General features: G+C 50.2%; 1 protein-coding gene across 1 annotated transcript in view; it reads right to left on the bottom strand.

Annotated features, from left to right (window-relative positions):
- Nucleotides 1–14,613, bottom strand: part of LOC140410677 (ammonium transporter Rh type A-like) — a 93,457-nt gene that overhangs the window by 23,652 nt on the left and 55,192 nt on the right. The window contains exons 6-7 of the mRNA XM_072499063.1: nucleotides 12,472–12,609; nucleotides 2,659–2,792 (exon numbers count right to left, since the gene is read on the bottom strand). Coding sequence (XP_072355164.1) covers nucleotides 2,659–2,792; nucleotides 12,472–12,609 — 272 coding nt within the window. The remainder of the gene's footprint in view (nucleotides 1–2,658; nucleotides 2,793–12,471; nucleotides 12,610–14,613) is intronic.

Genomic DNA, 14,613 nt, shown 5'->3' with positions numbered 1-14,613 from the left:
CAGACTTGGAAGTGGGGGGCCTGATAATGGGGGGAGACTTTAACACGGTGTTGGATCCTGCACTGGATCGCTCCAGGTCTAGGACGGGTAGGAAGCTGGCGGCGGCTAGAGTGTTGAGGGGATTTATGGACCAAATGGGAGGGGTGGACCCTTGGAGATTTGCAAAGCCGGGGGCTAGGGAATTTTCATTCTTCTCACATGTCCATAAGGCTTATTCTCGAATCGATGGCGAGTGTGGCCACAAATAGGAGGAGGTCCGAGTACTTTCGGTTGCACCGAGGGACGAGACAGGGGTGTCCCCTGTCCCCTCTGCTCTTCGCACTGGCGATTGAACCCCTGGCTATGACACTGAGAGAGTCGAGGAACTGGAGGGGGTTGGTGCGGGGTGGGGAGGAGCACAGGGTGTCGCTTTATGCGGACGACCTGCTGCTGTATGTGGCGGACCCGGTGGGAGGAATGCCAGAGGTAATGAGGATGCTTAGGGAATTCGGGGACTTTTCGGGGTACAAGCTCAATATGGGGAAGAGCGAGCTGTTCGTAGTTCAGCTAGGGGACCAGGAGAGGGGGATTGGCGAGCTCCCACTAAAAAGGGCGGAGAGGAGTTTCAGATATTTGGGGGTCCAGGTGGCCAGGAGCTGCATAAGCTTAACTTTACAAGGCTGGTGGAGCAAATGGAGGAGGAGTTCAAGAGGTGGGACGTGTTGCCGCTATCCTTGGCGGGTAGGGTGCAGTCAATCCAAATGACGGTGCTCCCAAGGTTTTTGTTCCTGTTCCAGTGCCTCCCCGTGTTTATCCCGAAGGCTTTTTTCAGGCGGGTTAACAGGAGTATAATGGGGTTTGTGTGGGCGCGAGGGACTCCGAGGGTGAGAAGGGTGTTCCTGGAGCGGAGTAGAGATAGGGGGGGGGCTGGCGCTGCCCAACCTCTGTGGGTCCTACTGGGCCGCCAATGCGACAATGGTGCGCAAGTGGGTGATGGAGGGGGAGGGGGCTGCATGGAAGAGGCTGGAGACGGCGTCCTGTGTGGGTACGAGTCTGGGGGCACTGGCAACGGCGCTGCTGCCACTCCCTCCAAGGAGGTATACCACGAGCCCGGTGGTGGTGGCGGCCCTCAAAATTTGGGGGCAGTGGAGGCGGCATAGGGGGGAAGTTAGGGCCTCGGCGTGGACCCCATTACGGGGGAACCACCGGTTCGCCCCAGGAAGAACAAGTGGAGGGTTTTCGGGGTGGCACAGGGCAGGCATATGAAAGTTAGGGGACCTGTTTGTGGACGGGAAGTTCGCGAGCTTGGGTGAGCTGGAGGAGAAGTACGGGCTCCCACTGGGGAACACCTTCAGGTACTTACAGGTAAGGGCGTTTGCCAGACGGCAGGTGGTGGAATTCCCACGGCTACTGCCACACACAGTACAGGACAGGGTGCTCTCGGGGGGGTGGGTGGGATTGGGGAAGATCTCGGAAACTTACCAGGTGATGCAGGAGGAGGAGGAGGCCTTGGTGGTGGAGTTGAAAGGTAAGTGGGAGGAGGAGTTGGGAGAGGAGATCGAAGAGGGGACATGGGCAGATGCCCTAGGGAGGGTGAACTCTTCCTCTTCATGCGCGAGGCTCAGCCTCATACAGTTTAAGGTGCTGCACAGGGCACACATGACCGGGACAAGGATGAGCAGGTTCTTTGGGGGTGAGGACAGGTGTGTTAGGTGCTCAGGGAGCCCAGCAAATCACACCCATATGTTCTGGGCATGCCCAGCGCTGGAGGTATTTTGGAAGGGCGTAGCGAGGACCAGGTCGAGGGTGGTAGGATACAGGGTCAAACCGGGCTGGGGGCTCGCAATATTTGGGGTGGCAGAGGAGCCGGGAGTGAAGGAGGCGAAAGAGGCTGGAATTCTGGCCTTTGCGTCCCTGGTAGCCCGGCGGAGGATTCTCCTTCAGTGGAAAGATACGAGGCCCCCAAGTGTGGAATCCTGGATCAGCGATATGGCAGGGTTCATTAAATTGGAGAGGGTGAAATTCGCCTTGAGAGGGTCGGTACAAGGGTTCTTTAGGCGGTGGCAACCGTTCTTAGACTTTCTGGCAGAACGCTAGACATTGGTCAATGGCAGCAGCGGCTCGGGGGGTGGGGGGGGGAGGGGTTACTTTATTTTGGTTTATGTTATTTACACTGGAAGGGTCTGAGGGGGTGGAGACACCTGTTGTCTTAAGTCGGGGTGTTAATGTTAATTTATTATTTAGGTACGGGGGGGGAGGGGTTTGGGGGGTTGCTTTTTTAGATTGTGTTTTGTACTTAACCCTGTTGGGTTCTTTTTTCTTTCTCATTTTGTTATTGATATTTTATGAAAACCTTTAATAAAAATTATTTAAAAAAAAAGAAGTTGATTTGCCATATAACAACAGCAGCGCCCTTTTCAGATAGAGAATGAAATATCACAAGTTCAGAGGGTGATAAGTTAAATTGTGTGAGGGGAGCTGAGATTTTGAGAAAGTCAATGTTGTGCCAGCAGTTTGCAATTAAATGATCCATTGAATTAGCCTTTTTCCAATTATTTGAATACTGTAACCACTATTTGATATCTGCCAGTTGACATTGGTCACAGCTTTTGATTTCATTGTTTGTCATATACATAACATGATGACACATAACATTTTACATCCCTTAGTAAAACTCACCCGTCGCCATATAATTGTTGACTGGCCATGGCAGATGCAATTATACCAGCCAGGCCTCCAAGTATTCCAGGCATGCCATGAAGATTATGTACACCACACGTATCTTGTATCTTCAATTTAGATGCAAAAATTGGCTGGAAAAAGAAAAAGAAAAATAATGCAATTAATGGATAATTGAGGGGTTGCTTTCAGAAAAGGAAGCGTTCAGTTTTGATTTTTGTCACAAATGCAAATCTAATATATAATTTATATATGACTTAATACAAATCTATAAAGCATATCCATTCTACTGAGCACATCATTGTAGATTGAGCAAGGCTGAAATCAAAGGAAGAAAGGAAGAAATAAAAAAGCTTTAAAATGTTGAAAGTACACAGCAGGCCAGCTTATAACAGCCAGACAATCTGATGCCTTACGTGGTAGCCTGGCAACGATGAAGGGGGAAGATCTTCGCGTGAACAAACTGAGTTTATTGATAACAAGGAACAACGGTACAGAGACCACTGGCCTCACTGCCCTGGAGCAGCTGCTCCAGCAGTACATTTTTACTACATGGTTCCCCGATGCACTCTGCCTGATAGGGGACTCCACTCTCGGGGTGACCCTCCCCTGCTGTGAATCATAGAATCCCTAAGTGCAGAAAGAGGCCAATCAGCCCATTGAGCCTGCTCCGACCCTCAAAAAGAACATGCAGCCTCGGCCCACTCCACTGCCCTATCCCTGTAACCCCACACATTGATCATGGCCAAACCACCTGACCTGCACATCTTTGGACTGCGGAAGGAAACCGGAGAACCCGGAGGAAACCCACGCAGACGTGGAGAGAAAGTGCAAATTTCCTTAGGCTGGTATTGAATTTGGGTCCCTGGTGCAGTGAGGCAGCAGTGCTAACCACTGTGTCAATGTGTCACCTTGTGTTGTCTTAAAGAGACAGGCACCTTAATCCACCAATCATTATAACCAAGGCAGCAAAGCTCAAATTGATTTCCCACTCCCTTCTTTTATCTTCTCTTTAATATCAACTTGAATTAACTGTCATGTTTTTTCTTCCTTAATTATTTTTCCTGCTGAATTCTGCCATCAATATTTACTACTTCCCTTTTATGTTGAAGTTTTGATTAACTAATCTTTTGCCTTTTTCTCATGTCTGATAATCCTTTTTACTCTATTTTGTCATTCTTATTTTGTAAACTCTATTCACAGATTATTAAATCGATTAGTTAGCTTGTGGTAAAAATGAATTACATTCTTAGCCTCTGCCTGTTATTTTCTTTGTCCCATTTGGGACAACTTCATTAAGAGACTGTTCTGTCTGTTTAATGAGATGTTGGCTTCAAACTGTTAATCCCTCTTTTTCTTTCAGATGCTGACTGACCTGGTGCAAATTCCCAGAAAAGCAAACATTGGCCATGACTCTCCTGAATCAAATTTAAATGCTTCCGCCAATGGGAAAGCCTGTGTGTTTCCCGCTGGCACTGGCAGTGCTGCTGCGGCACGATTCAAAGGCACCTTGAAACATTTTTGGAGTGGGGCGGATTTAGCGCTGGCCTAGAGAGAGGCAGGGCCTTAACTGGCTGACAGGAAAAGCTCCATAGAGGTCGGGGTGCCCTTTTGCAGGGCACCCTGATCTCAGAATAACACAGCACCCCCCAAATCGCAGGCACAATCCCTCCCCCACCCAATCGTTGGAAAGGCCCTCACCAATCGCTCAGAAACATCCCCCCCACCCCCACTGCAAAGTGAGCAACTCTGCATTATGGGCTCACTAAATGCTCGCCTCGGGTCCCACCCCTCGGTCCCCACTATAGGCCTCTCCCCCTTCAGTCCCCTTTTCAGTTTCCCCCTTCAGTTTCCCCCTTCAGTCCCCTCTTCAGTTTCCCCCTTCTGTCTCGCCCTTCTGTCTCGCCCTTCAGTTTCCGCCTTCAGTCCCCCCTTCAGTCTCCCCCTTCAGTCTCCCCCTTCAGTCTCCCCCTTCAGGCCCTAATCTCCCTCTGTCCTCACCTTCAGGCTGCACCCTCTTCAGCCCTACCCTCAGTTCCCCCCTTCAGGCTCTTAGCCCCCTTCAGGGCCTGCAGTCCCCCCTTCAGTGCCCCCCCACAGTTTTCCCTTTCAGGTCCCCATAGTCCCCCTGGGCAGCACGGTATCACAAGTGGATAGCGCCAGGGTCCCAGGTTCGATTCCCCGCTGGGTCACTGCCTGTGCGGAGTCTGCACGTTCTCCCAGTGTCTGCGTGGGTTTCCTCCGGGTGCCCCAGTTTCCTCCCACAGTCCAAAGATGTGCAGGTTAGGTGGATTGGCCATGCTAAATTGCCCTTAGTGACCAAAAAGGTTAGGAGGGGTTATTGGGTTACGGGGATAGGGCGGAGATGAGGGCTTTTGTGGGTCAGTGCAGACTCGATGGGCCGAATGGCCTCCTTCTGCACTGTATGTTCCATGTTCAGGCCCCTTGGCAGTGCCAACCTGGCGCCGTGGATTCCGAGGGGGAGCAAAGCCACAGAAGGAGGACTAACCATATGACTCACATCCCGGGAAAGACCACATACCTGAGCCCCTCCAGTCCAACCCGAGACCACTTGACCCTCATCTTTCCTGAAGGATCCCCACCCCTCGCACCCTAGGAGTTTGTATAGAGAGGGTACTCACCTCTTCGCTCCAAGTCGGAGTTCACGCTGCCTGGTTCCCGCTTGTCAGGACCAGGAGAGACTGACGCCCGTGGGATTTCCAGTTTTGGGGTTGGTGGGGGGGGGGGGGGGGGGGGGGGGGGGGGGAAGCATCCGGTCTCAAACCCGGTAATTATATTTAAATTCATGGAAATCAGTTATAATCAGGTTCTCACCCACTCTGCTTGGGCCAGGCACAGTGGGCCGCGAGACTTGCAACGGATTTGACGCCCAGGGCGACTTCCACTTTGGCACTCACACCCGATTCAAAGGGCCCTCAGGAATCCCACCAGGGACTAGCAGCCCCTGAGAATCACGTCCATTATTTCTGATAGGAACAGACAATGGGCAGCATCTTGTGAAGGTGTGGTTATTTCACTCCCCCGGAAGCAAAGTCGGTGTTGAGCTGATTCAATGGATGCTAAGTGCCAAGGCTGCTGCTGTGACTGCAAGCAGGCCCAAAAAGTAGACCCAATTGATTCCAGAGCAAGTTTAGGCAGCTTAGGGAGGGGGAAAGGGTTTGGGTTTTGGGGGTAGTGTGTTTTTTAGAGAAGGACGGTAGAAAGAAAGGGGGTGGTACCTTAAGGGGCTGACCCCCAGTGCATAAAGGACATCACCTGAAGATAGTATCCCACTTCCTTCCCAACCTTTTAAAAACCTCTGCCCAACTGCCCGTGCCAGCTATGTTATAGTGTAGGCAGCATGTTGTCAGGGTCAATTGACTTGTTAACAAGCTCATTTGACCCTTGATTATCTATTTAAATATGGTGGTCAGACTGATGTTTTCGATACCCCCCACACCCCAGTAACATGAGTGTGCGTTTGGGGTGAGTAGGAAGGTGGGTTTGGGGGTGGGGGTAGAACTTGCCTTATTTTCCATGCACACCCCACTGAAAATACCCCCAGCAAGATCATGTAAAATCAGCTCAATGATTGAGCTGGGGAATGATTGGCCATTGAAGTTGCTCCCACCCCATTGTCCTATTTTTGCTAGAAGTGCAGTGGACGATATTTTTACATGTAGATGAAGTTTCTGGCGTTATGAGAGCACATTGAAATTTTCCTGCTAATGTTAAATCTTTCAAACATGTTTTCATTAGCTCATGCTAACCCAACACCTTTAATATGTTTCTCAAGCAAGTATGGGGTCTATGAATAATAATCACAAAACAGTATTTCCATTCTTTTTTCCTTGTCTCCTTCATTTACAGTCATATGATAAAAGAAAATTAACAAAATATTTCCCTCAGCATTGACAATACTGCTTTTAGTTTGGCTGCAGAAGATCCTCGCAAATTGGATCAACATTTATTGGACAATGAGAAAAGACTGGCTGCATTGCAAGGTGAAAACCACTAGACAGGCAGCAATTACGGCTGACGATTATGAGCTAATTCATAAATTTAAACCTTTGTCCCATCACCCCCATAATTTTGAAAAGGATAGGAAGTGGGAGATTTAGGGGGGATTTGAGACGCAGTCAATTACTAGGGGGCATAGGTTTAAGGTGAGAGGGGCAAAGTTTAGAGTAGATGTACGAGGCAAGTTTTTTACGCAGAGGGTAGTGGGTGCCTGGAACTCACTACCGGAGGAGGTAGTGGAAGCAGGGACGATAGGGACATTTAAGGGGCATCTTGACAAATATATGAATAGGATGGGAATAGAAGGATACGGACCCAGGAAGTGTAGAAGATTGTAGTTTAGTCGGGCAGTATGGTCGGCACGGGCTTGGAGGGCCGAAGGGCCTGTTCCTGTGCTGTACATTTCTTTGTTCTTTGTTCTTTGAGAGTGAAATGAAGGCAGGTAGTCAAAGTAAGGAATAGATAGCTGGAAATGCTCCGAGATCTCCTTCTCATACCACGAAGGAAGGTATCAACGGTTAAGGTGAGACTCGAAAGCCTAGGTGTTACCAATGTAATAAGGTGACACATGTTTGTTTAGCATGTTGGAAGTTGTGAGAAAATCCCATGGGACCTGTTGGAGTTCAATGAAGGATTCACAGAATCAGAGAATACTACGATGCAGAAGAGGATCTAATCTGCACCGACTCATGAAAGGCCCTGACCTGCCCACCTAATCCCACTTGCCAGCACTTGGCCTTGAATGTTATGGCATGTCAAGTACTCATCCCGGTACCTGTTAAAGGATGTGAGGCAATCCGCCTCTACCACCCTCACACGCAGTGCATTCCAGACCGTCACCACCCTCTGGGTAAAAAAGTTTATCCTCAAATCCCCCCTAAACCTCCCACCCCTCACTTTGAACTTGTGTCCCCTCATAACTGACCCTTCAACTAAAGGGAACAACTGTTTCCTATCCACCTTGTCCATGCCTCTCATAATCTTGTACACCTCAATCAGGCCTCCCCTCAGTCTTCTCTGTTCCAGAGAAAACAAACCAAGCCTATCCAACCTCTCTTTATAACTTAAATGTTCCATTCCAGGCAACATTCTAGTGAATCTTCTCTGCACCCTCTTCAGTGCAATCACATTCTTCCTATAATGTGGCGACCAGAATTGCACACAGTGCTCCAGCTGTGGCCTTACCAAAATTCTATACAGATGAAAAAGGAACAAAAGTGGGAATACTACGGGGTAGACTGGAGCTTTAACTGGACTGAGGAGTCCTGAGGTAAACACTGCTGTGGGAGCAGGTCTGATGAATGAGGTAAATGAGAAATATACAGATTTTTTGTCTAAGGGGAAGATCACCCTATTTGCCTCAACTGCGGTCGCCAAACCCATAACTATTTTAAGGACACGGGTGCTACTCAAGCTCTCCTACTGGAGAAGGATTTGCTTTTCCCTCCAGAGAGTTCAATGAAAGCTAAGGTACTAGTGAAGGGGATATATGGAGATTATATCTCGGTTCTATTGGGCAGCACGGTAGCACAATGGTTAGCACAATTGCTTCATAGCTCCAGGTCCCAGGTTCGATTCTCAGCTTGGGTCACTGTCTGTGCGGAGTCTCCACGTTCTCCCAGTGTGTTCGTGGGTTTCCTCCGGGTGCTCCGGTTTCCTCCCACAGGCCAAAGATGTGCAGGTTAGGTGGATTGGCCATGCTAAATTGCCCTTAGTGTTGGGTGGGGTTACTGGCTTATGGGGTTATGGGGATAGGGTGGAGGTGTGGGCTTGGGTAGGGTGCTCTTTCCAAGAGCCGGTGAAGACTCGATGGGCCGAACGGCCTCCTTCTGCACTGTAACTGCAACTTCTATGGTATAAAGTACAATTGGAGTGTGATTTAGTGTCGGGTCCAGTGTTGGCCGGAGTGGTTAAGAAGTTACCAGTGGATAGAATAGACTTACTTTTGGGTAATGTTTTGGCAAGAGTAAAGGTTGCAGCTTCAGCCATATTCACAGAGAGTCCGAGGGAATTACATGCGCCCACTTGCGCCGGCCGGCAGAAGCCCTTCGGCGCCGGTTGGCGTAAACCAGTCCGCCGCCGGCCTAGCCGCTGAAGGTGCGGAAGATTCCGCACCTTCGGGGCAGCCCGACGCCGGAGTGGTTCACGCCACTCCTTCGCGCCAGAGTTGACGGCCCCGCCGATTCTCGCAGAATCTCGCCCATTAATCACATCAAATGACAATGGTACTGCATTTTATTTTGCTGATACTTGTGCGTGAGATACCAATGGCATGACAGGTGAGAATTAAGAAAACCGATTGGGCATTAAATGACACAAAGAAAGAAATATTGAAAGACATTGGACGGGATTCTCCGACCCCCAGCCGGGTCGGAGAATCGCCGGGGGGCGGCGTGAATCCCGCCCCTGCCTTCTGCCGAATTCTCCGGCGCAGTGGATTTGGTGGGGGCAGGAATCGCGCCGCGTCAGTCGGCGGCCGCTGGCAGCGGCCCCCCGGTGATTCTCCAGCCCGCAATGGGCCGAGTGGCCACCCGTTTTAGGCTGGTCCCGCCGGTGTAAATTACAACAGGTACTTACTGGCGGGACCTGGCTGCGTGGGCGGCCTCGGGGGGCACGGGGGGATCTGGCCCCGGGTGGTGCCCCCACGGTGGCCTGGCCCGCAATCGGGGCCCACCTATCCGCAGGCGGGCCTGTGCCGTGGGGGCACTCTATTCCTCCGCGTCGGCTGCTGTGGACCTCCGCGATGGCCGACGCAGAGATGAACCCCCCTGCGCATGCGTGAGGATGATGCCAGCACACGCTGGCGCTCCCGTGCATGCGCCAACTCGCGCTGTCTGGCGGAGGCCATTCGGCGCCGTTGGCATGGCGCCAAGCCCATTCCACGCCGGCCGGCGCAAACCACTCCGCCGCCGGCCGAGCCCCTGAAGGTGCGGAGGACTCCGCACCTTCGGGGCGGCCCGACGCCGGAGTGGTTCACGCCACTCCTTTGCGCCAGAGTTGCCCGCCCTGCCGATTCTCGCAGAATCCCGCCCATTAATCACACATCAAATGACAATGGTATTGAATTTAATTCTGCTGATACTGATATTCTCTACGAGAATAATTCCGCCAGAAGTTGGTCAAAGATAAAATCCAGTAGCAAACCAGATTCTGAGAACTCCAAGACTGAAGGTGATCCTAAGAAAGAGGGAGTTTGAATCTAATAGTTATAAGACTGATATTCAGATGAAAGTTCTGAATCTGATTTGGATTCTGATTATGAAGAATTTCTAAACAACTATTACCAAATAGACCTGTTACTAACTGATCTTGAACAGATGGCAAGTAATTATTCCAAACCTAAGGAAGAAGAAAGAAAATCAGAAGAAGAAAGTGAATTGGAATTTCATAAAAGTAATTTTTTTCAGCCTCTTGCAGTAGAGCCCTTGCCATCCACTTCAAGTACAAATATTTTCCTGAGTTTGACTGTTTGAAGGAAGATATAAATAATGGCATGGCATCAGCTATTTAGGATGAGGACAGCAACGACTGTGAAATGGCACCAAGCAAATAGTTGATTAACCCACATCCTTTTAAAAACCCACAGTGCTTCTTCAAGGTAAAGGAAGGAAATATCAAAGGAAATGAAATAATTAGTGATCAATTGTTTTTGAAAGTGAAGAGGAAGGTGGATGAAGAACCGCTGGTGAGCTGGTGACCAATGAATTGGCCAAAAGGCTGTATTCTGTCCGGTGCCAGGGTGAAGGAAGGGTTAAACTGTTTTGCTCCCTCTGCACTGGGGCGGTCTTTAAAAATAGCGCCCCGATCATCGGCTGTCTAAGTTGTCGGTGGACGGGAATCGGAGGATGTCCCGCCAGTGATGTCGTGGATCCCGATCACTGAACAATCTCAGACTACAAGGCAGAGAAAGCCACCTTGGTGTGGGTGGCTTCAATGCCACTTTTCCTGCCCAACATCATCTTTTGCCGATATCCGGGAAAATCTCACCCGGAATGTCACAAACCATCCAGTGGTTTGCAGCAATTCTCAAATCTTATCTCTTCACCTCAAACTGCTGGTTTTTTCACACATTAATCATGAAGGGTACCATGAACTCACGATTATCTTTCCAGTAGATTCCGGACTAATATTGGAGTTAGAATGGGCAAAACATATTATAAAATTGTTGCGATCTACTCCACTAATTTATTTATTTGCCTATTCAGTGGGTTTGCAATGATTTTGAATAAAATTTACTTGCAGCTGTCATGATTGCAATTATCTTTTTCAAAGATGTTATGAGAAAATATCTGCATCAAAGTTTACAAAATACACAATTTCAATTAGGTTTTTAAAAGAGAATATTAGTTTATACTTTTTGGTGAATGTTGTGAATTGCGATGCAGACCACTCATGTATATCGGGGGCGGGATTCTCTGATCCCGAGGCTAAGTGTTGACGCCATCGTAAACGCTGTCGCGTTTCACGACGGCATCAACATGCTCCCAGGAGCAGCGTTTCTGACCCCTACAGGGGGCCAGCATGGCACTGGAGTGACCATCGCCGCTCCAACTGCCAATACCGGCGTCAAGGGGCGTCGCGGGTCTGCGCAGTGCGACCGGCGCCAATGCGCGCATGCGCAGTGCGACCGGCGCCAATGCGCGCATGCGCGGTGGCTCTCTTCTCCTCGTCGGCCCCGACGTAGGGCTACAGGGATCGGCGTGGAGCAAAAGAGGCCCCCAGCCCAAGAGGCTGGCCTGCCGATCGGTCGGACCCCCCTCCACCCTCACCAGGCCGCCCCCGGATGGATGTACTCTGAGGTCCTGCCGGGTAAGACCACACGTGGACGGCGCCGCGGGACTCGGATTTTTTTTCCGGCCGGGTGGAGAATTGCCGGTGGGGCCGCATAGAGCTGCCCCCGACTGGCGCCGCTCCGCTCTCCGGAGAATCGGCAAACCGGTGTCGGATTGTGCGATTCGCGCCCGGCCCAGCGATTCTCCGGCCCGGCCTGGACTGAGAGAAACCCGCCCAGGGTTTTGCTCTTTCCTTTATGGATTGTCCCTTCTGGGGACTAAGTCCCCATGCCGGCGGGAGAACCGGCACCAACCGTTCTGGCGTCAACAGTCCCCGAAAGTGTGGAATTCTCCGCAGTTTCGGGGGCTAGATAGACGCCGGAGGGGTTGGCGCCACTGCAGCCGGCGCCGAACTGACGGCATGAATTTGCGCATGTGGCAAAGGGCCAGCGGGATCTTGCGCATGGGGGGTTCTCTTCTCCGCGCTAGCCATGGCGGAGCCCTACAGGGGCCGGTGCGGAAGGAAGAAGTTCCCCCACGGTACAGGCCCGCCTGCAGATCGGTGGGCCCCGATCGCGGGCCAGGCCACCGTGGGGGGCTCCACCCGGTGTCGGATCCCTCCGAGCCCCCCCCCCCCCCCCCCGAGGACCACCCCCGCCGACTCGCCTGTCAGGTCCCGCCGGTACGTGAGTTGAGTGATACACGCCGGCGGGACTGGCCAAAAACAGACTGCCGCTCGGCCCATCGGGGCCCGGAGAATCGCCAGGGGGGGCGTTGCCAACGACACCCGACCGACGTGGTGTGAATCCCGCCCCACCTGAAAAAAGGCGCAGGAGAACACGGCAGCCGGCGTCGGGGCGGGGTTCGTGGCTGTCCCCCAGGGAGTCACCGACCGGTCAGGGGGTCGGAGAATCCTGCCCCATGGAGAGATTTTCAACTTGGTCTATTGATGCAAAGCCAAGGTGCGGTCGATGCTACCCCCAAATCAGAGATTCAATAATGCAAAAAGGTCAGAAAATACCGTCAGATATTTGAATCCAATTGTGGAGATTATTCCAGCTACGCATCCAATCAGCAGGCTTCCATAGGGATAGATCATCATGTCAGCAGAGGTTCCAGCAGCTACACCACCTGCCAGAGTAGCATTTTGTATATGAACCTGCACAAAGGGAAACAAACACGAGCTTCATTTGGGAAAAAGCACAGGAATACTTCCTTGACACATTTAAAATTAACCCAGTTTGTAGGAGTCAATCAGAAGAAAGGGCTGCATCAAAGGCTATCATTTTGACCAAAATACCCATCACAACTATTTTACCTTGGTTCAGCAATGCCAAGAAAATACAATATACCCCCATAAGAATGTGGACAAATATGTGACTAAGGCCCTTAAGTGGTCATTAATTGGCACTTAAGTGCCCCAATAGTTGGCAGAGCGGTAAGTTCAACCTTGGACCTTCCCACCCAGAACCTAATTTTGGCAGATGTGGGGAGGTGTTAGGGTTGTAATGTTAAAGGATTAAATATTACACAGCGGAACATGAACCATCTAAATTTTTTAGGTGTACAAATTAGGAGGCGCTGATTTGTTTTTAATTCAGCCACGATAGGCACTGCCTTATCATGTACATTAATGCTCAGTGAAGTGCATGACTGAAAACTAAAATTTATTAATGTTGAATTTGAAATCTGACTGAAGCCCAGCAGCAGGCATTCACACAGGAAATTTAATCTTCAATTGTTGAGTTAGGAAATGTCACCTGGTCCCTCGGCAGAAAATTTTATCTGCAAAATTCTTCCCTCCTCCAACTCGTGAAAATTGAATACTGAATACTGCAGTTTTTTAAGACTAGTAAAATAGATTGATACAACTAATGAAATGCCGGAAACTCCCCGAATTTGTTCTATGATGACTAAATTGGACTGTTTTCCCAATTAAGGAGCAATATTAGCATGGCCAATCCACCTGCACATCTTTGGGTTGTGGGGGTGAAACCCATGCAAACTCCCCACAGACAGTGACCCAGGGCCAGGGTCGAACCCAGGTCCTCAGTGCTGTAGGTAGCAGTGTTAACCATTGTGCCACCCTATCTAAATTGGAGTGACAACGAGGTTTAGGATTTATGATTTAATTACTGTTTCAAGTACTGATACAATATTATGACCAAAATGACATGTACCCCTATTTCTTCTCCTTACTCTACACGAGATTGTTAATATATAGATAATACTTTCATTTCACCATATTCCCTAGGTTCAATATACAATAGATATATTAGTACTAAAGCTTTTAAAAAAAATAAATTTAGAGTACCCAGTATTTGTTTTCCAAATCCAATGAATTGATTGTTCCTCCTATTATATTTGCTGTTGCAACTACAATGGATAGAGTAACTCCTCTTTATGGTCAATAGCTGAGCTATTCTACTTCAAACAGTGAAAGAAATGGAAAGCGAGGCCAGAATCTTGTGCTGCGAGCTAGGGGACAGGAAGAATGTCTGTTTAGGGGGAATAGTGACATACCAGAGCCCTAACACCTTCCCACATCTGCTAAAATTAAGTTCTGTTTGAGAAGGACCATGGTTGACCTTGTTGCTCTGCCAACTATTGGGGCCCTTAAGTGTCCAATTAATGACCACTTAAGGGCTTCACCCTGTCACCAGTGTTATTAACTCAGCTGCAGGCAGGCCTGTCGGCATCCAATGTGTTTGATTGGTAAAATTGTGGCAACTATCTTGTCTCTCTTGGGGGTAGGGGTCCTCAATCACTCAGTTCCTGATCGAAGGACTGGATATAAGGAAGGGGGAGTGTGGCCCTCCCTGATAGCCGCCACCAACCCTCCTGTGCCCCCACCACAAACATTAATCGCTTGTGTGACTCCATGATCCTGGGACTCCAGTGCCTGTCCTTCCAGCAGCGGCCACAACCTTCCTAGTGACACTGCTGAGCACAACAGCTGCCAGTCTCTGATTGACCTGCAGCTTTCTGTAGGCGAGGCTTCCACCCCTGAAGAATGGATTCCTGGGGAAGCGCTGGACTCATCACTGCCTGATAGGTGTGTGGTGTGGTGGACCTTCCCAAAAAGAGGCTGCGCAGGTCTCTTGCCGGCTTCCCAGCCAGAAGGCAACATCCCCGACAGCTCAGCAAGATTCCACCCATAATT

The sequence above is a fragment of the Scyliorhinus torazame genome, chromosome 4 (assembly GCF_047496885.1).
Source record: "Scyliorhinus torazame isolate Kashiwa2021f chromosome 4, sScyTor2.1, whole genome shotgun sequence".
Lineage (NCBI taxonomy): Eukaryota > Metazoa > Chordata > Chondrichthyes > Carcharhiniformes > Scyliorhinidae > Scyliorhinus > Scyliorhinus torazame.
Note: the sequence above shows the minus strand (reverse complement) of the source record. Positions and strands in the feature narration are given on the sequence as shown.